This window comes from Oncorhynchus clarkii, chromosome 10, assembly GCF_045791955.1.
Source record: "Oncorhynchus clarkii lewisi isolate Uvic-CL-2024 chromosome 10, UVic_Ocla_1.0, whole genome shotgun sequence".
NCBI classification, from domain to species: domain Eukaryota; kingdom Metazoa; phylum Chordata; class Actinopteri; order Salmoniformes; family Salmonidae; genus Oncorhynchus; species Oncorhynchus clarkii.
In genome coordinates this window covers 47,169,499-47,192,158 of record NC_092156.1, presented here as the reverse complement: position 1 = coordinate 47,192,158, position 22,660 = coordinate 47,169,499, and the positions used below count along the sequence as shown (strand labels likewise).

General features: G+C 42.3%; 1 protein-coding gene across 2 annotated transcripts in view; it reads right to left on the bottom strand.

The window, feature by feature from the left end:
* Positions 1-8,667: 8,667 nt before the first annotated feature.
* LOC139418651 (neurexin-2-like) overlaps positions 8,668-22,660 on the bottom strand; it is a 329,179-nt gene continuing 315,186 nt past the window's right edge. The window contains exons 17-21 of one of the 2 annotated variants that reach the window (XM_071168270.1): positions 21,974-22,063; positions 19,971-20,273; positions 15,065-15,157; positions 13,318-13,326; positions 8,668-9,805 (exon numbers count right to left, since the gene is read on the bottom strand). In XM_071168270.1, coding sequence (XP_071024371.1) covers positions 8,979-9,805; positions 13,318-13,326; positions 15,065-15,157; positions 19,971-20,273; positions 21,974-22,063 — 1,322 coding nt within the window. In that variant the 3' untranslated portion in view covers positions 8,668-8,978. Of the gene's footprint in view, positions 9,806-13,317; positions 13,327-15,064; positions 15,158-19,965; positions 20,274-21,973; positions 22,064-22,660 lie in introns of both variants that reach the window. The other variant, XM_071168271.1, reaches the window with a different exon arrangement.

The window sequence follows — 22,660 nt, the reverse complement described above, 5'->3', positions numbered from 1 at the left end:
ATAAGTCCCTTGTCTTTGCCAATGACAAGCATGCCCATAACATGATGCAGCCAACACCATGCTTGAAAATATGAAGAGTGAAACTCTGTGATGTGTTGTATTGGATTTGCCACAAACATAGTGCTTTGTATTCAGGACAAAAAATGTATTTGCCACATTTTTAGCAGTTTTACTTTAGTGTCTCATTTCAAACAGGATGCATGTTTTGGAATATTTTTTATTTGCAATCTCCATAGACAAACATTGGCAGTAGAATGGCCTTACTGAAGAGCTCAGTGACTTTCAATGTGACACCGTCATAGGATGCCACCTTTCCAACAAGCCAGTTTGTTAAATTCCTGCCCTGCTAGAGCTGCCCAGGTTAACTGTAAGTGCTGTTATTGTGAAGTGGAAACGTCTAGGAGCAACGACGGCTGACAATGCCATTCTAGACAATTCTGTGCTTCCAACGTTGTGCCAACAGTTTGGGGAAGGCCCTTTCCTGATTCAGCATGACAATGCCCCTGTGCACAAAGCAAGGTTCCATACAGAAATGGTTTGTCGAGATTGGGGTAGATGACTTCAGCCCCATCGAACACCTTTGGGATGAATTGAAACGCGGACTGCGAGCCAGGCCTAATCGCCCCAAATCAGTGCCTGACTTCACTAATGCTCTTGTGGCTGAATGGAAGCAAGTCCCCTCAGCAGGTTAGTATTGTGGAGTGACTACAATGTTGTTGATCCATCCTCAGTTTTCTCCTATCACAGCCATTAAACTGAAACTTTCTTAAAGTCACCATTGTCCTCATGGTGAAATCCCTAAGTGGATAACTTCCTCTCCTGCAACTGAGTTAGGAAGGATGCCCGTATCTTTGTAGTGACTGGGTGTATTGATACACCATCCAAAGTGTAATTAATAATATCACCATGCTCAAAGGGATATTCAATGTATACTTTTTTACCCATCTACCAGAAGGGGCCCTTCTTTGCAAGGCATTGGAAAACCTCCCTGGTCTTTGTGGTTGAATCATTTTTAAAAAATGTACTGCCCGAATGAGGGACCTTACAGATAATTGTATGTGTGGGTACAGAGATGAGGTAGTCATTCAAAAATCATTATTATTGCACACAGAGTGAGTCCACACAACTCATAATGTGCCTTGTTAAGTACAGTTTTACTGCTGAACTTATTTAGGCTTGCCATAACAAAGGAGCTAAATATCTACTGACTCAAGACATTTCAGCTTTTCATTTTTAATTAATTTGTAAAATGTCTAAAAGCATAATTCCACTTTGACATTATGGGGTATTGTTTGTAGGCCAGTGTATAAGTCAAGGGATGTACTGTATGAATAGTGTGTAAATAGTATTTTTGTTGTCTCTTGGTGTCTTTCCAATATATAACTCTTATTTTTTAAATGTAATGTCATAACTTATGTTGTTCTTAACTATAACTGTTCTGCACTTTGTTATGTATTTGTATGTTTTATGTGGACCCCAGGAAGAGTAGCTGCAGCATGTGCAGTAGCTAATGGGTATCCTAATAAACTAAACATTGAAATAGGTCTACTAGGCTAAGAAGGTGGTATAATGAACCCTGTGCTTGAATATCATGTGCAATGTTGGTTGGTTTATGCCATTATTGACAGTAAAGTCATCTGGTTGTTCTCTGAAATGTAGTCTCTAGTGTCTGCACAGTTGCAGCAAAAAAAAGAGGTAGGCGGAGATAGATAATGGGATAACTGGGGTTGTCTTTACTGAGAAGTCTCAATTCAAGGAGTAGACAAACGATTGGAGGAGACTGGCAAATGTGCGATCTCGTGAGAAACGAGTCAGAGACAATGAATCTATAGTTTTGGACTGTAGATGGCACTGTTCCCATTCCAATATGCCACTGGCTGTGATGTGTCTCTAGCTTTATAAATACAGTATCCAGACATGAAGCAGGCACAACTGGTCCTGGTGTACAATGAGTATTTAGTGCTGATTGATTTTGTTCATTAGAATTACATCCTGACAAGCAGGTGAAATGGATCCACTCCCAAACATAACAGTTCTGAAGCATTCAGACACGGCAGTAGGCAACCCACTTCCATCCCTATAGGCCTAACCCCAGCCCTTAGACCATTCAGTGGAAGAGACGATGAAACTCTGATGCTATGGCTTATATCTGCACAGTGGTACATGTATTTGTTTGTATAGAAAGACATCCTCCAAAGGTAAAGTAGTCTTGGAACTAACCTGCTAGTCACCCAGAAGCTGACGCTAGTTTATGAAATGGCTCAACACAACCTTACTTGACACTGGATGTTACATTGTCATGTGACAGTTCAGTTTAGCTAGTTGGATAGACAAATTAGATTGCATACCTACCACTAAATGAATGCACATGACATTTGAAGGTATCCCTGAAGATGCCAAGTCATGTTTATGCTGTCATTATGGTGGCTGTGTGCAGGGGGTGTTTGTAGGATTTGAAGACACTGGGTGGGGGCTTAGCCAAAAACCAGTAGGGGGGTCCGGGGGCATTTCCCTCTGGCAATTTGTATTATCATTTAACAGCATGAATTCAGTGTACTTTGAGATGATCATTGAGAGATTAGAACATTGAGAGATTAGATATTGTTCAGGTAACTTGAACCTTCCCACATTGCCAGTACTCAATTACAGTTGCTACTTTGGGTCTCTCTACTCTGGAACACTTTCTACTCTCTTCTCTGGAACACATACAGTACATCTAGTGTATTGCAAAAAAACACTGAACAACTTCCAACATAGACTCTGACCTGTCCAATGAGCCAAACTGATTCAATAATCCCACAGTACCCAATCAAATTGTATTTATTTATATAAAGCCCTTTTTTATCAGCCCAACACCCTCTCTTTCTCTCCCTTTCTCACACACACTTTTGTGGGGACCAAACAATTGATTCCCATTCAAAATCCTATTGTCCCTAACCCTATCCCTAACCCTAACCCTTAACCTAACCTTAACCCGAACCATAATTGTAACCCTAGCCCTAAACCTAACCCCTAAGCCTAAAATAGCCCTTTTCCTTGTGGGGAATGGCGAAATGTCCCCATTTGTTCCCCATAAGGATAGTAAAACACAAACACACACATACGCACGCACGCACACACACACAGTGCAGTGATTTGAATCTATTAAGCAGCTTTAAGTGATACAGTCTGCGTGCTCACCCCTCCTCTGCATTTTGCATTCTGTGTCTTGTCTGGTGTCTCTCTCCATCATCTATTATTTTGTTGCTCTCTTTGCGTCTGACTGGTGTATCTCGCTCCATCATATCCTACTCTTCTGTTGCTGTCTCGGTGTCTTGTCTGGAGTGTCTCTTTAGTTTTGCAATCCAAAACAGTCAAGGGGATACTGGGGTAGCTGAACTCGTTTTGGGCCAGTGTCTGAGTCATCTAAATGATCCTCTTCCCTACCATTTGCCCCTGGCTGCTGCTGTTCTAAATGCTCCACTGGCCTGTTCCACTGGCCTGCTGTTCTCATCTGTCCTCCCCCTTGGCTCATCTAAAAGGTAGAAGTGCAATGTTGTTAGTTTTACAGGGTGATCCTGATTTGGCCTCGTTTTAGATTTGGTTCATGAAGAAATGCTAGGGGCTATGACTAAATTCAGATGTGAGTTGGTTTCAGGGTATGGTTTGATGTGGGTGTTTCATGAGTGTGTTCACAGGTGAGAAGAGTCAGTGGTGAAAAAATTACCCAATTGTCATACTTGAGTAAAAGTAAAGATACCTTAATAGAAAAGGCCTCAAGTAAAAGTAATCCAGTAAAATACAACTTGAGTAAAAGTCAAAAAGTATTTGATTTTAAATATAAGTATCAAAAGTAATGTCATTGCTAAAATATACTCAAGTATCAAAAGTAAAAGTACAAATAATTAAAAATTCCTTTTATTAAGCAAAGCAGACGCCACAATTTTCTTGTTTTTAAATGTATGGATAGCCAGGGACACAATCCAACACTCAGACATAATTTACAAACAAAGCATTTGTGTTTTGTGAGTCCGCCAGATCAGAGGCATTAAGGATGACCAGGGAAGTTCTCTTGATAAGTGTGTGAATTGGACAATTGTCTGTCCTGCTAAGCATTTAAAATGTAACAAGTACTTTTGGGTGTCAGGGAAAATGTACGGAGTAAAAAGTACATTATTTTTTTTAGGAATGTAGTGAAGGAAAAACGACTTAAGTAGTACTTTAATGTATTTTTACTTAAGTACTTTAGCCACTGGGAAGATTTAGCCAAATTACTTTGCCAATTAGCTTCAGTCGGCTGGTATGTGGGACCTGACTTAGACTTTGGATAGCCTATCTCCGGGCTATACAATAAATGACACAATGCAAATTAGACACTATTTTCATGTTGGACACCTTTAAGTTTTCTCATTAAATGCATTCAATATTTGTAAATGAATTTCTACAGTTTATCGTTGATTTGAGGTTTTAAGCTATTGGAATTTTAATATATTGTCCCATGTACATTGTGTAATTTACCGATGGGCCCTAACTAGCCCCATAGGGATATCCAAAGACAACCCATATTTACCACATGTATTACGATTGGGTAGCGTACAGCTGCACTCCGAATTTATGATTACTCGTGTGCTGCCAGCTGTGGGCATGTGGGCAGGTTTGAAACAAACCCAACCTTCATTTACATTGTGATGCAGTTATGACCACAAGTCTCAAAAAATTGAGTTTCGTACAAGACTAACTTTATAATCAAAATGATCCTATTTACACTTTGTAGTCAATTTTGACAGTAGAATAAATGTTTCTGACTCATATTGACGCCACATAGTCTCTTTTCTAAATGAGATTTTGGTTTTTAGGGGCAATTACTCTTGTAAGTCACTGTAAACTGGCACGACCAGGGAACTCAACTGTAAAGAAAAATTCAAGTGTCCACATAACAGCGCAGCACCACTCCAAACATGACAGATAAGAAGCTACAGTACATAGCCCCTAGGTTATATGAATATAAAGTGACATGAGCCAAAAACAGACCTGTAGAATGAAAGAAGTCATAAGACCTATGATTCATTGGATTTTTTAGTTAAAATGTTACCCCCTTTTTCTCCCCAATTCCGTGGTATCCAATTGTTTTAGTAGCTACTAACTTATCTCATCGCTACAACTCCCGTACGGGCTCGGGAGAGACGAAGGTTGAAAGTCATGCATCCTCCGATACACAACCCAACCAAGCCGCACTGCTTCTTAACACAGCGCGCATCCAACCCGGAAGCCAGCCGCACCAATGTGTCGGAGGAAACACCTGGCAACCTTGGTTAGCGCGCACTGCGCCCGGCCCGCCACAGGAGTCGCTGGTGCGCGATGAGACAAGGACATCCCTAACGGCCAAGCCCTCCCTAACCCGGACGACGCTAATTGTGCGTCACCCCACAGACAGAGCCTGGGCGCAAACCCAGAGTCTCTGGTGGCACAGCTGGCACTGCAGTACAGCGCCCTTAACCACTGCGCCACCCGGGAGGCCCCATGATTCATATAATTCAATCAGTTCTACCAGCCAATGTGAGCTTTTTAGATTACATAACATTTGTGAACACATAGCTTAAGGGCCTATGTATTTTCAATGTTTTGTTCACCTTCAAGCTGGCCATCTTTTTCCCTCTCTTTCTGGCTGCCCTCTCCCACACATGATATACACGAAGTACACAATGCAAGGAAATTCTTACTTGCAGGTTAACCTCTCGACAATGCAACAACAATAGAAAAAGTAATTTCCTAGGTGAATAAAAAGGGTAATAAAAATAAAAGTTCAATTAAATATTTTCACCAATTTAATGATGGGAAGTTTCTTTACAAATAGTTACATGGCCTATATGGAAATATCCAACATGAGCCAAGCATGTTTAACTGTCGAATGGAATAGGTTATAAGACCTCTACGACTCATTTCATTTAGCCAGTTCTACCACCTCAACATTGCTCATTTTAAACAGGGTTAAACATAATCTTGTATTAAATTTCAGCTTCAGTCCACAGGGGGGCACTGTGTCACTGTCAGAAGATATGTGCTTCAGGTAGAAATGTCTCATCTCTTCGGTCTCAGCTAGCTAGCCAGCCAGTAGCTATCGAACTAGCCAGCCAAGCTAGCTACAGAAACTAAACCCATTTAAATACGCTCACTGGAAATAAACACTTTTCCTAATATCATGACTTATATCAAACATCCCAAGCTTGCCCATTCACTAAATATACTGTTAATTAACTCTGACTGGCTTTAGATTCCTGAGCGCTAACGCTAGCATATCAGCATTAGCCAACCCTTATACTGAGGGAGACTAGCTAGTTAGCTACCACCAACCCTGCACAAACCTGTGGCTAACTCTGCTGATGCACTTTGCCTTTCTAGCTGTTCTGCCCTTTCCACCCCATTCACTGCATCCTCAACCTGCTTGCATTTCTTTGCCTCTCTGTCAAAAGAAAGATGATGCAGACTCTGACTGAGTAACAGGCATTTTGCTGAGTGATGACATTGACATCTATCTGGTGCTGTAGGGGAGGGGTCAAGGGATGTGAGTGGTCCACTGCTTTGTGAAATCTCCACCAATCACAGCAGGCACTGCGTCACTCCAGGGGCTTCTTCCTAGTGCAGTATATTGGATTGTTTATTTTTGTTATTAAAATGTGTCATTCTTTTTTATTTTTGATCCTGAATAGTGCAATTGATGTGTGGTTATGCAAACTCATCACACTGAAATGTAACAAAAAAATGAAAAAACAATTTTGGACCATATAAAGGTTCAGGGCTGGACCAAAAACATCCAGGGTTGAAGCCCCGGAAGCCCCGGCCTAATGACGCCACTGGCTGTGTGTAGTAGTTCAAGTGCCACCCATTCATTTGATGAGGCCTTTGCACCCATAAAAAAGCCACACAACACAGGAGTATACGAAGTATATAACCAATTGTATTTCCCCTCTGTCAATGTACTGTACACATATTAAGGTTAATTTCACAGGAACACTTTACAATATCATTGAGTTAGGACAGGGATATACTCTGAGAAGTTTATGTTAAATGGCACGTCATAAAAAAACCCAAGATGAAATGACAGGAATTGAAAATGTAAACATGATACAACAGAGAGAATGGCAACAACAGACAAAGATAGCCAGGTTTTTCAATGTACATGAAATGAAGAAATGAATCAAAAGAGTGCACATCATCCTTTGTGTTTTCTCTTGATACGTTTACATACAATCACTAACCTGTCCTTAATGGAAATGTCATGTTATTCAACATTGCAAAAAATTAAATACTTATAATGTTTCTCTGTAGTCAGACAATGGTGTCTCATCATAGACAAAATGTTCCCTTTCATCTGTATCGGATTAAAATGTTGTTTTTTTTTAAACGGAACTGCAGGAATGGTAACAAGAGATACACAGAAGTATCTGAGAAGTAGCTATACAATTCACAAACCTTCAATAGTTCATCTCACAGAACAGTCTTTTATTCATGGGTAGAAAAACCAGAATACATGTTTGGTTTGCTTTCAAAGGTAACACAGTATTTATCTCTCAAAGAGATTTTTCTACTGTTTGTGCCTTTCCAGTTTTTTTTTGTGTGCCAATTTTGAAGAAGGAAAGCGAAAGCCAGCCTCTTGACACAAGCTTGGACATGTCCCCCCCCAACCCCCCCCTCCCACAGGAACAACCAGAAAAAGTTATTCAAAAGTGACTGTGTCCTGCAGCTCCCTTTCATATTCACTGTCTCTACTTTCCTCATAGGGGGATCTGGCTGGAGTGTTGACAGTGGTAACCGTGGGGGCAGAACATCTCTCACATGTAGTATCTTTTTAATGTCTGTTTCCCCCCCCCCCCCCTGTCTACTCCAACAAACACAGAAGCAATGCTTTTTCAAACCCAATACATCTATACATACAAATATGTTTACAGAGCAATGTCTTTGCTACAGTAGCGTTTTGCTTTTTGAGATTTGTTAAGCTTGAGGAACTTGGATGGAATGAATGACACTGTCGGTTTGGTGATCTCTTCTCACACAGAGATGAGAGAATCCAGCTCATCTCATCCATCCAATGGTGTGGGTTTGTTGGCTAAATTATGCTGTGAACTGGTGTATTCCCTTTGAAAACCTGTATTTTCCCAAAAGGAAACATGGTTCAATGATATTGGACCATTAACATAGCACCATGGACAACCAGAGAGATAGACAGAGTTGAAAGCCGTTTTACGTGGGATAACACAAAATGGGGTAGGCTAGTCTGCAGAGAAGGTGGGTCACCCAATCTCCAAATATGGGTATGGCTTTAGTTTAATCTAGTAAACTCTACTGGGTTGCTCTGTCCTTATCTACCATAATGACCTTTCAGTACACACTGATACCGCTGACTTCATTACAAAGACATAGGGACTTGAGATAGAGCATGATGAACTGACATTCATGCAAACCTGGTTCTATAGTACAATGATTTAAACTGAGTTTTCACTGGGAACCATAACCATACAGTTGATAGATATTGGTGCTATATACAAACACAGCTAAATGGATATGCTTCTTATCCTGTATGAAATGGTATGTTATCCAATACAATATTTGGTATGTGATACAAATTCTCAAAGCATAATTTAACAGGAATTGTGGAAATACTGATCGCAAATTTGATTTTTTTTTTGTGCCACAAATGTAAATTACACCCTACACTTTGGATATTTATCTAGACGATAATGTGGAAGTGAAATTCTTTGTGAGAACCCCCTTTCCATGATTTTCCTCTATCCCAGTGTACCCCAACAGTCCCAGAGTACCCCCAACAGCACACATCTTTGTTGCTGCCCCGGACAAACTCACCTGATTCAACTGATTGAGGGCTTGATGATTAGTTGACAAGTTGAATCAGGTGTGCTTCTCTGGGGTATTCGAGGACTGGAGTTGGGAAACCCTGCTCTAGCCTATCTCTCTCGTTCTCTCCTTCTCTATCCATCCCTCTCTTAGACATAATACTCTTTGTCTTTGTTCTTCTTGCCCTTGGTTACTGTCTTAGCTACTGCAGCCGTGGTTGTGCTTGGTGTCTTCTCTAGCTTGACCATGGCCCCATTGCCCTCGGAAACTGGGTTGCTGATGAAGTTGTGTCCCTGGTCCGTCTGGTAGGAGCCCTCGTCACGGTTGCGGTACTTGTACATGGCGTAGAGGAGGATGAGAATGCAGAGGGCAGCAGCTGCCACAATGCCAACCACCATCCCTGTGGTGCTACTGGACTCTCCGATCCTATCCACCAGGCCGGGGTGCATGACCTTCTCACCGGGGGCTGTAGGGTCGGCTGTGGGCACATGGGGGAAATTGGGGGGGTAAGTTAGTCCAGGTGTATACCGGGATGACGGAGGGGCAGGGGGCAGAAGCACCTGGTCACGGGTGTTCATTTTGCCCGCAGGGATGTGGAGCTGGTCAGGGTTGGTGGTGGGAGCATAAGGAAGGGGGCGGGGATTGTGGGGTTTCTGTGCCCCGCCCTCACCGACGGCGGGGGGAGGAGGAGGATGCAGGACTGTCCTATCAGTGACCAGAGGGGAGTTTTTGTAAAAGTCCTCATCATCTGATTCCGTCATCTCCCCAGAACCGAAGGCCGAGACCTCAACAGGGTCACCGCAGTCCTCCTGATCCGGGGGGCAGGGAGGGTGAGGGTTGGACAGCATCAGGGACACTTTGGTGGTCTCAAGTGGGGACAGGGAGGTGGGAGGAGGGGGGATAGCAGGGTAACGGGTGGCGATGGATGGGGGCTCAAGGGAATCCACTGTTATTATAGGCAACACTAATTCACCTCCTAGAAAAGAAAAAGAGAGGGCAGGATACACACATTAGAGGAGCATTAGGAGACCCCAGACACGAATAATGAACAATTGTGCTCATTACATTACAAACACAATGTGCTCATTATATAGCTACAATGTTCCTAATCATGTAATATTACGCCATGTAGGGGCAAGATAATTAATATGGAAGATATTTAAGTATACAGTATTATCTAAAATATGGATTTGCTTACAAGATCACATTTCTGGACATCTCTTAATACAAATAAAAAAAGACAGCAAACCATGGGATAAGGTCACTTACGTACATCAACATATTGCCACATGATTTTTGCATGAAGAGAAAAACAAATTCAAAAACAGCTGCATAACATTGACATACATCCTTAATCATTTGATTTGCAGTTGCAGACGGATGTGTGCATGCCAGTAACAATATTTGCTAGTTTCCTGAGGTTGAACATCCTTGATGTTGATAGGAACATAACCACACCTCCTCAAGCCACCTCAACAAAATGACCAAAAAAAATCGAGACAAATATCAAGGTTAGGAAGACAACGAAAACAAGACAAGGGCCCGATTCACCTCTACTGACAGTGTCATTGATAAAAGGGAGTGTCAGGGAGGGGCAAGAGGATAGGTGGAGAAAGAAGGCTCATGACAATGACCATTTGTCTGGATAAATTGTGACATCTTTATAGGGCAAACTGGCGACAAGTAAGGGCAATCGTCTATCATGATCTAATGTCGCTTTTGAAACTCTTGAAACATTTGCATGAAAACAAGCCTTTTATCACACAGGCGAGTCAGAAAATACGACCCCTTCTTACATCACAGGAGGTTGGTGGCACCTTAATTGGGGATGACAGGCTCGTGGTAATGGCTGGAGCGGAATAACTGGAATGGTATCAAATACATCAAACACATGGTGGTCCAGGTGTTTCATGCCATTTCATTTGCTCTGTTCCAGCCATTATTATGAGCCGTCCTCCCTTCAGCAGCCTCTTGTTTCGTACAGTTGAAGTCGGAGGTTTGCATACACCTTAGCCAAATACATTTAAACTCAGTTTTTCACATTTCCGGACATTTAATCAGAGTAACAATTCCCTGTCTTAGGTCAGTTAGGATCACCACTTTATTTTAAAGAATGTGAAATGTCAGAATAATAGTAGAGAGAATGATTTATTTCAGATTTTATTTATTTTATCACATTCCCAGTGGGTCATACGTTTACACACACTCAATTAGTATTTGGTAGCATTGCCTTTAAATTGTTTAACTTGGGTCAAACGTTTTGGGTAGCCTCCTTGCTCGCACACAATTTTCAGTTCTGCCTACAAATTCTCTACAGGATTGAGGTCAGGGCTTTGTGATGGCCACTCCAATACCTTGACTTTGTAGTCCTTAAGCCATTTTGCCACAACTTTGGAAGTATGCTTTGGGTCATTGTCCATTTGGAAGACCCATTTGCAATCAAGCTTTAACTTCCTGACTGATTGTCATGAGTATTTTCAATCCCAATGATAATAACTATCAATCAATAGCTTTGACCAATTCCAGAGGTTTGAAAGACTATGGGTGTAATAATAATTAGGCAAAGACTCAGCTTATGCAAAAGATTAGTACCGTTTATTCAGAGAACGTTCTAAAGTCCATTATACAAAGAAATCAATTTTATAGCTGCGCACATACTTCCACACAAACAGTAGGTGAGTTTTATCCTTCTCCATAGTTCTCACCACTGTGTATCACTACCCAGCCGACAATTCCATTCCCCCGAGATTAGGGTAACCTTGAGAAGTACTCCCTATGCCATCATAAGTTCCTCAGAGGCCTAGCCAGGTCGGTCCAAACACAGTTTAACTGTTCTCGTTTTTTTTTTTCGGCACTGTCACGTTCTGATCTTACTTCTTTTGTTATGTCTTTGTTTTAGTATGGTCAGGTTGGGTGGGTTGTCTATGTTCGTTTTTCTATGTTGTGTTTTGTGTTTGGCCTGGTATGGTTCTCAATCAGAGGCAGGTGTCGTTAGTTGTCTCTGATTGAGAATCATACTTAGGTAGCCTTTTCCCACCTGTGTTTCGTGGGTGATTGTTTTCTGTTGAGTGTTTGTATCTGCACCAGACATAACTGTTTTGGTTTAGTTTGTTCACTTTGTTGTTTTTGTTCAGTGTTCTATTACGTTATAAAAATATGGACACTTACCACGCTGCGCATTAGTCCTCACCTTCTTCCACCGCCAACGGCCGTTACAGAATCACCCACCACCAAAGGACCAAGCAGCGTGGTATCGGGCAGCAGCAGAAATCTCGGGACTCATGGACATGGGAGGAGATTCTGGATGGAGAAGGACCCTGGGCACAGGCTGGGGAATATCGCCGCCCCAAGGCAGAGCTGGAGGCAGCGAAAGCTGAGAGGCGGCGATATGAGGACGAGAGGCAGCCCCAAAAATATCTTGAGCTGCCAGAGCCGTCCGTCAGTCAGGAGCTGCCAGAGCCGTCCGTCAGTCAGGAGCTGCCAGAGCCGCCCGTCAGCCAGGAGCTGTCGGAGTCGCCCTTCACGTCGGAGCTGCCAGAGACTCCCGCCGGTCCGGTGCTGCCGGAGTCGCCCTTCACTCCGGTACCGCCGGAGTCTCCCGCCTGTCCAGTGCTGCCGGAATCTCCCGTCCATTCGGGACCCGTTGCTAGGGTCCCCAGTCCGAGGTCGGCGGTGAGAGTTGCCGCTCGAAAGGCGCCACAGAGGCGGGTTAAGAAGCGGGTAAAGACTATGATGGAGAGGGGTCCACGTCCCGCGCCAGAGCTGCCACCGCGGACAGACACCCACCCAGACCCTCCCCTATAGGTTCAGGTTTTGCGGCCAGAGTCCGCACCTTTGGGGTTGGGGGGGGTACTGTCACGTTCTGACCTTAGTTCTTTTGTTATGTCTTTGTTTTAGTATGATCAGGGGGTGAGTTGTATATGTTCGTTTTTCTATTTTGTGTTTGGCCTGGTATGGTTCTCAATCAGAGGCAGGTGTCATTAGTTGTCTCTGATTGAGAATCATACTTAGGTAGCCTTTTCCACCTGTGTTTCGTGGGTGATTGTTTTCTGTTGAGTGTTTGTATCTGCACCAGACAGAACTGTTTAGTTTTCGTTCGTTCACTTTGTTGTTTTTGTTCAGTGTTCTATTACTTTATTAAAAATATGGACACTTACCATGCTGCGCATTGGTCCTCACCTTCTTCAAACGGCCGTTACAGGCACACACATACAAGTTCAAATCCTAAGCTATGCCTTGCTCAGACAGTCTGTGATTTTCCACTATACAGATACATTGTTTAATCTAATTCTGACTAAAACTACACACATCACAACATTATAATTTTATGATTCTAATCAATTTCATTCAATTATAAGGTTTCAGAGTGGAATTATTTTATCATTATCTTTCAACATATACATTATTTTATGACTGTTTTGAGATGTTGCTTCAATACATCCACATAATTTTCCTGCTTCATTATGCAATCTATTTTGTGAAATGCACCAGTCCCTCCTACAGCAAAGCACCCCCACAACATGATGCTGCCACCCCCATTCTTCACGGTTGTGATGGTGTTCTTCGGCTTGCAAGCATCCCCCTTTTTCCTCCAAACATAATGATGGTCATTATGGACAAACAGTTCTATTTTTGTTTCATCAGACCAGTAGACGATCTTTGTCCCCTGTACAGTTGCAAACCGTAGTTTGGCTTTTATATGGCGGTTTTGGAGCAGTGGCTTCTTCCTTGCTGAGCGGCCTTTCAGGTTATGTCAATATAGGACTTGTTTTACTGTGGATATAGATACTTTTGTACCTGTTTCCTCCAGCATTTTCACAAGGTCCTTTGCTGTTGTTCTGGGATTGATTTGCACTTTTCACACCAAAGTACATTCATCTCTAGGAGACAGAACGCATCTCCTTCCTGAGCAGTATGACGGCTGCGTGGTCCCATGGTGTTTATACTTCCGTACAGATGAACGTGGTACCTTCAGGCATTTGGAAATGTCTCCCAAGGATGAACCAGACTTGTGGAGGTCTCCAATTTTTTTTCTGAGGTCTTTGATGATTTCTTTTGATTTTCCCATGATGTCAAGCAAAGAGACACTGAGTTTGAAGGTAGGCCTTGAAATACATCCACAGGTACACCTCCAATTGACTCAAATGATGTCAATCAGCCTATCAGAAGCTTCTAAAGCATGACATAATTTTCTGGAATTTTCAAAGCTGTTTAAAGGCACAGTCGACTTAGTGTATGTACACTTCTGACCCACTGGAATTGTGATAGAGTGACTTATAAGTGAAATAACCTGTCTGTAAACAACTGTTGGAAAAATGACTTGTGTCATGCACAAAGTAGATGTCCTAACCGACTTACCAAAACGATAGTTTGTTAACAAGAAATGTGTGGAGTGGTTGAAAAACGAGTTGTAATGACTCCAACCTAAGTGTATGTAAACGTCCGACCAAACTGTACATGTAATACATTTCATGAGTAACCCTAGTAATGAATGTGACTACAATGAAGCCCTGCTGCATTTTGCGCGATTTGGCGAGCGAAAGACTAGAACGTAGAAGAGGAAATGTTCCTCTGTCTGTCTCAGAGCCAGGTGTGGCACAGATCTGTCCAACCCTACTCCTGACCTTCACCATAATGGCCTTTCAGACTCTGCCAGGACATTTGTGTCTTTGCAGCTTGTCTTTGACAGCTCACACTGGCCAGGGCCAGGCAGGCAGTAGTGAAATATGGAGCAGAAGCAGTGATAGCTGTAGGAATAGGAAGATCAGTCATCCACAAACACCAGAACCTTCTATGAGCTTGATATGATGAACACTGGCTCCGACAACCAAATGTAGACCTACATGACGGCCTCAGCTATCACCCCCCCCCGCCCCCCCCCCCCTGTTTGTTTCTTATTTTGTTTATGGGAGTGCACAAGGATAGCATGAGATCTTCTCATCTTGAGATAAGATCTTGCTAGCTAGTGGCAGTAGTGAAATCTCCCCTAACAGCGAGTTCAAAGCAGAGGTAGTAGCCGAGGAAAAGACGAGCGATGAGAACAGACAAAATTACAACTTTGAAAGTAGCGATAGGGCTAGACCAAGGCTACATTCGGTTTTATCCATGAGCTCATTAAAACTAGCCTATTGGTCCCTAGTGTAGGAAGACAGTAGGTGATCCTAGGAGGTCCTGTTCCCTCCTAGGGCCTTGGTATGACACTGAACCCCAGGCCAGGGCTGACAGACAGACTCACCTGTTCCAGGCTCACACTCCTCCAGGTCCTCGTCATCACTGGGACACTCAGCAGAAGCCACCAAGATGTCATCCGAGTTCTGAGACTGAGGAGAAGAAGAGGACACAACGTTGGCGCTTTGTTATCTATACAGTATTCAGTCTTTAAAACTCTTTCGTGGTCAACGTCGAACATTAATCAAACAATAACCAAAGTTATCCCCGCAAAATAAAGCCTTGCAAGTGAAAGTTCATTACTTGAGAATACCTCAGGAGAACTCAGGCTGGAGTATTGCACTCCTTGCTGTTTCCACCAGGTCAATATTAGAAAAACAGTTCATTATGGGCAAGGGTTCAATTTCACAGTGCTAGTTTCATGATGCAATGATTGTGCTCAAACAGAAGCATCCATTTTTTTTTCTTCCCTACTACCTTCTGTACCTAGACATACATTTATATCCCAGACATATACAGAAGCTACATAAATATCATATACAGTGAGTTCCAAAAAGTATTGGGACAGTGACATTTTGTTGTTGTTGCTGTTTTGAAACGATACAATGACTATGAGGTTAAAGCGCAAACTGTCAGATTTTATGAGGGTATCTTCATCTTCATAGTTCGGGTGAACGATTTAGAAATGACAACTCCTTTTGTACATAGCCCCCCCATTTTACCAAATGGGACCAAAAGTATTTGGACAAATTCACTTATATGTGTATTAAACTAGTAAAAAGTGTAGTATTTGGTCCCATATTCATAGCACGCAATAACTACATAAAGCTTGTGAATGGATGCATTTGCTGTTTGTTTTGTTTTGTGTTTCAGATTATTTTGTGCCCAAAATAAATTCATGGTAAATAATGTCATGTGTCATTTTGGAGTCACTTTTATTGTAAATAAGAAAATAATATGTTTATTAAACACTTCTATATTCATGTGGATGCTACCATTTGTACGGCTAATCCTGAATGAATCGTGAATAAGGAGTGAGAAAGTTACAGAGGCATAAATATCATTCCCCCCAAAAAAATTATAACCTCCCATGTTATTGTAATTAGCATGTCTTGTGCATCTGTAACTTTCTCACTCATCATTATTCACAATTCATTCATGACTACCTATAACCATGGTAGCATCCACATGAATGTCGAAGTGTATAGAAAACATATTATATTCTCATTTACAATACAAGTGACTCCAACATGACAAAATACATTATTTACCATTAATTTCTATTGGGAACAAAACAAATCTGAAACACGACCAAAACAAACAGAAACTGCATCCAACAAGTTTGTAGAATTACAAGCTTGATGTAGTCATTGCGTACTCGGAATACGGGACGAAATACTAAACTTTTGACTACTTTAATACACATTATAAGTGAATTTGTAGCAATACTTCTGGTCCCATAAAATGGAGGGACTATGTACAAAAAGTGCTGTAATTTCTAAATGGTTCACCCAATAATGGACGAAAATACCCTCAAATTGACGTCGACAGTCTGCGCTTTAACCTCACAGTCGTTGTATCATTTCAAACCCAAAGGTCTGGATTACAGAGCCAAAACAACAACACATTTGTCACTGTCCCAATGCTTTTGGAACTCACTGTAGTTTGATCCGGAGATTACACGACTGCATCAGTTTGTCCTCACATGTCAAGGCACAGAAACCTCACGATAAATCATATCTGCACATGTTTGATATGAGACACCACTTTTTTTTTTGACAGCTCTCACATACAGTATATTAATCATTGGACTGCCCTGAGCTCTTCTCAAACAATGTTCCATCAAACTGTCATCGCAGTTTCGGAGACAATGTTTTCAATTCAAACATGTATTCAACTGTCACAGTGTATTATTCACCCATATAAAATATCAAAGGAATAGACACAGTGAACTATTTTGAGGAGAAAAGGCAGTGTCAGTAAATGTAGTAATAAATGTGGTCACTACAAGCAGGTGTGGCCAACCCTAAAGCTGTCTGCCATTATGACCTTCTGAAAGAGCATTGAAATTCAACAAGGGCTTGAGAAATCTAGTCCATGTAAATCTATGCTAATGACCTCGGTTTGCAAAGACAGGGAGGTTTGACATTGGAGGTAAGCAGTTAGGCCATGATTGACATCAATTTATCGCCTTCATTATCGTATGGACAAGCCTAATCAACTTATTTAGCTGGAGGAAGTAGCCTTAGCCCCGCCGTACGGTATCAATGCATTTACAGGGTTCGGATTTAGCTGGAACTTGACATGCTTACTGGGCAATGGCTGTTACAGAGTACCGTCATCCATCAAATGTGTTTTTAAGACGTCTGGAGGCGTGGTTAGTGTATGAAAAGTTATCTAAAGCTTCGTTTTTTCACAGCAAAGCTTTAGCAACTGGGATCAGAACAATTGCTTGGCCGTGTGAAAACTGTAGGACGATTAAAGAGTTGTCTTGTCTGGCCCTTGTGTCTTACTGTCTAATCCACACATAACAAATAACGGCATCGTTGTGGCGTTTTGATTCTCTAATTAAAACATGCTTTATTGCTGCATATTAGATCTGCCTGACTGCGTGCATAAAACAATTACTCCCTCCCTTCCTGTGTCTGTGTATACAACGCCTGTAGTTTCATAAGCAAGTTTATTGTTTCTGGTGGAACTGTAGGTATTATTAATTTGGTTTGTTTTCGTAATTTATGACATGACGCCATGACAAATGTTCGTCTCAGGTACACAAAACACTTTCAATGTAAACCACTGCCTGGGGAAATGATTACAGTATCTTATATCCCACTACTGTCGTCTAATGGCACAGAGGGAGTTAGCTGACTGTGAGAATGATTGAGCTTGTGTTGTTCAGTAGCACACGTGCTAATCTTATGAGGAACCTAGAAAGTACAGGATGGAGAATAAATCATAGCCACAACAGAAGAGAGAGGATTGCCAAATGAATACACTGTCGCATCCTGATCTGTTTCACCTGTCCTCACTATTGTCTCCACCCCCTCCAGGTGTCGCTTGTTTTCCCCAGTGTATTTATCCCTGTGTTTCCTGTCTCTCTGGGCCAGTGTATTTATCCCCATGTTTCCTGTCTCTCTGTGCCAGTTCGTCTTGTATGTTTTTCCAAGTCAACCAGCGTTTTCCCCCGTTCTCCTGCTTTTTACTATTCTCCCTTTTTCTAGTCCTCCCGGTTTTGACCCTTGCCTGTTTCTGGACTGTTCCTGCCTGCCTTGACCACGAGCCTGTCTGCCACTCTGTACCTCCTGGACTCTGATCTGGTTTTGACCTTTTTGCCTGTCCACGACCATTCTCTTGCCTACTCCTTTTTGGATGAATAAACATTGTAAGACTTCAACCATCTGCCTCCTGTGTCTGCATCTGGGTCCCACCGTATGTCATGATAAACACAGGTGTTTGTCTCTCCCAATCAGAGTGTTAGAGAAAAAATGACTTTGAATATAACTTAAACTTGTACTGTTTAATATTTCAAGTGACTAATGTTGTTTGAAATATTCAGACAGCCCGTGAACATAAATTATGTTTTCATGTGTAGAAAGGACAAGCTTGGCAGTTAGAAACATTCTGCTGGGAGCCTAATAAGAGCAGCTCTGAGGTGGTCTCTCTGTACACCCCCCCCCCCCCCCCCCTCTTTGCTCTGCTGGTCTCCCTAGGGCTATTTATATTAGTCCAAGGTTCTACGTGGGGTTGAATTGTGGTTCATCAACATTCATGCAAATGACTACCGGATCGCTGGATATGGAAATAGGCAGTTTAGCCATGACTGGCATAAATTGTTACTGAGTGTGACCTTCAATCATATCTTGATCAACAAAGCCAAAGGCTGAGGGGAAAAAAAGGTTGAATCCAAGAAATGGGGGCGTATTAAAGGATGGAGGTCCCTTGACAACTTACACTGACTGTGGTGGGGCCTTTTGCGTGGATCTATATGCCCACAGGCGGCCTAATACATATGCAAGTCGGTGTAGAAAAGGAAATGTAGCTCTGTCTGCTAAAAAAAAAAAAACTGTAAATGTAGCTTTTGGGGGATTTACAGCTTTGTAGCTGAAAAGAAGAAGAAGAAAAGAGTGCATCACGCTGCTGAGGGAGTTTTAAAAACAGCACAATGACTTCCACAGGGTCTGATAGTTTTTTATCTGGTGTGCACTCTGACCATGACATTGAAAAGGCATCATACATTCATTAATTTCCCCCAACAAACCAGGAAAACACTTCCAATTGAGAGCTAACGTATGTTCAAAGACGTGTCTAGGTCCAGTGCTTTGTCTGTGCTCCCTTCTTGAAAGCTCTTGGTTTTAATGAGTAATTACAGCCTCTTATTGGCAGAGACATGCCAGCATGGTTATGTTGAAAATGTGCAAAGGAATTGAGAGAGAGAGAGAGAGAGAGAAAGAGAGAGAGAGAGAGAGAGAGAGAGAGAGAGAGAGAGAGAGGGAGATTGGTCCTGTGAAAGTGCTCTTTAAGGGTTGTTTGGATTTGTCTGCCTGGTGAGTGGCTAAATGAGCTATAATGTAGATGGAGTGTCTGTCTCACGCAGCCAACCTCCTGATAATGGACATATTGCCTGTCTGGCGGAGTCCCTTCGCAAAACCTTCCCATCTAAATGGTTACTTATGCTGTCTGTCTAATGCCTTCAGTCCTAACACGAGCTCAACCACAGTCCTTGTCACAGTCACCTCTAACATTAGGAAAACACCATACGTACAGCTCCTTATAGTACAATGTTAAAACCAGGATTACTGAATGAGGGACAGTTAACATACTGATTAAAATGGCTAGTCTTAGTTAGCAGTCATCATTACATCACCTAACGCACCATTGGTCACTAATAACGTTCAACATGGCTCTAGTACCCTGCCTCGCATGCCCCCACCCGGCCTTCCCTCTGACCTGGGAGATGCTCTCCCTCATGCTGGGTGAGCGTTGCCTGCGGGTGGTGGTGGTGGCCATGGTGGTGGTGGTCTCCATGATGGTGGTGGACATGTCGGAGGCTGCCAGTGGGGTGGTGGAGGTGGTCTCAGTGGTCAGCACAGACAGGGAGTCTCCCACCAGCCTCAGGTTCCCCTCAGCCTGGACACTGGGGTCATTCTCTGCCGCCAGCGTCAGCACCTGCAGGCCATTATAGTAGAGGCCAGAGATCTGGCCCTGGAACGGCCGGCCCTTATCCTGACCCCCGATCTTTATCGCTGCCTGGCTGTTGAAGATAGTCAGCTGTCGTCCTGTAGTGAGGTAAAGGAAGAGGAGGAAGAGGAATCGAGGTCGAAAGATAGAAATGGAGAGAAAGGAGAGAGACACAAACAGGCGGACATCCAATTACAGTATGAGTTATACCGTTCTAGATACCCAGAAGGGCCTTGGCAACAGATTTGGAACTCAGCACAACAAGTTAAATGATGGAAGTATATGTTAAAAGCTTGTCTGAAATGTTCAACTCAATGTCAGTGGTCTGGTTTGTATATTTAGTCATCGTACTGGTCACATATATTGGCCCAATATATTCTGAGGGTAAGATGTGGTTAGTTTGAATGTTATATTGGTCAAGTATTTTCAATCTTCAATTGAGTTAGTGAATTGGCTCAATCCTGGTCACAGGGTCCAAACAAATGTGCTTTTCAAATCAGTTAAGTGTTTGCGAGAGGGGAAGATGGCACAACAATGCGTATAATTTGACTTACATTTCACTATCAGTGTGTTTACATGGAGTAATGTGAGAAAAGAGTGTCATGGGAAATTGTAAGCACATTGCTTTCCTCCATTAAGCACAGGGAGTTGTTTCCCTTAATTGAAGGACAGCCAGGGACAGGGCATTTCCCCTTCATCCTCTCAGTCATAAGCTGACGGACCAATCAGCGTTGCTCATCTGGGACCCACTGTACTGAGTGGACTGACTACCTCTGGTGGAAGGGAAGTGTTTTCCCCCTCCCTTCCTCCCTCGGGTTATCTAACTCCACCACTGACAGCAGCATTGGTAAGCACGGTCCCTGTTACGTCACCCAGTGAGTTCAGCATGTCGAGAGAGGGTAATGTCGTGTGCCAATCTCAGGAGAATTCTAATGAACTATGTAGCTGAGTGTTGCAGTGACAGTAACCTAGAGGTCTGTCAGGGTCTCAGCCCCTTTGTCCCTGAATGTCTGTGACATGGTTGCCAGGGACGCAGGGAAGTCATCTGGAGTTATAGCAGGGAGAGTATAGTGGTGTTTAGTGGGGTCACGTTAGTGCGTGGGTTTTAGCATGGTCAGTCAACCACAGCGTGGACTATACATGACTAGAGAATTTAGAGGGACCAGGATGTGAAATCAAGTGGAAGGTTTATTGTGGATACTTACACCTTGTTGCAAGAACCACAAACATTAGATGAAATGCTCTATGTTCCATTACCAGCTAATTATCCCAGTTGTTTAACAGGTTAGTTATCACTTTAAATATGTTTCTGTCACAAGAAGAATAAACAGATAACAACAAGGTAAGAAAATCAGCAGCATCTAATTAAACACAATAATTGGAGGGACGTTGTCGGAGGGTTAGTCAGGGGTTACGTTTAGTTCATTAATTTAAAAATCTCTGAAGAGGTGCAGCATTCCCAAATGGTCTTGGGGATTGCAAAGAATACCTGGTAGATGTACTGTTACCCATTTGGTATATATATATTTTTTAGAATGGTACTAAATGAGCCGGGGTACGTTACTCGAAATGCCCGAGGTGGCTGTTGGAGGATATATATCTAGGTTCCCATCCTAGTCACTACGATCCACAGTCAATTTCAGTCCAAACATACCCAACGTGTAGCTCTATACCGTACATAGGTAACAGCATTTGATCCTTTGCCTCTTGGCACTGCACCTCTTACAGGGATTTAGACAGAGGGATTTAACTGGATTTAGTAACTGTTTAATGGATTCATTCATTTTTTTCGGTTTACCTTTGTCGAGTAGCCACTCGTCAACTACCCGACCAAGTCGGTATGGGATTCTTTGTCTAGCAATAACCAGGCGCTCATTATCAAAGTTCCCTTCAAAGAATTTGGAGAGACAGATTAGAGGTTAAAGTCTGGAAGTTGAAAGATCACAAGGTTAGAGACAGGGCATCATAGCTAACACATTTAGCAAGTTATCAATTTTAACCCAGCTTCAGGTTAAAAGAAACTTGTGCTTTACTTAGTGGTATTTAGTTAAGGGACAGTAACAAATGGTACATTAGTTAGAATGGTGTTTATTTCTATTTATAACATACTGAGCTGGATCATTTAGGGGGATTGGTGTAATTATGACATTTTTAGCAAAGCATCAGGGCTTAAATGCATACAAAATAGAAGAAGAGATTGAACTGTAATTGGTAGAAAACAGCAAGAAAGCAACAATGCATGCATTCAAAAGATAACCATTTAGAAGCATGAGTAAATGTCAAGAAGACATATTCTGGTTGTTATCATGTCAATGGAAGGGCGATGGCGTCTGTTAAGGGAAATAGCCTAGCAGGGTTCTTTATTCTTGACGAAAGGGATTCATGATATCATCAAAATGTTATACACAGACATTTCAATCAATTGTTGTTATTTACTCTGAACAGATATACTTTATGTATACAGTATAAAACAGTCTGTTAAGCG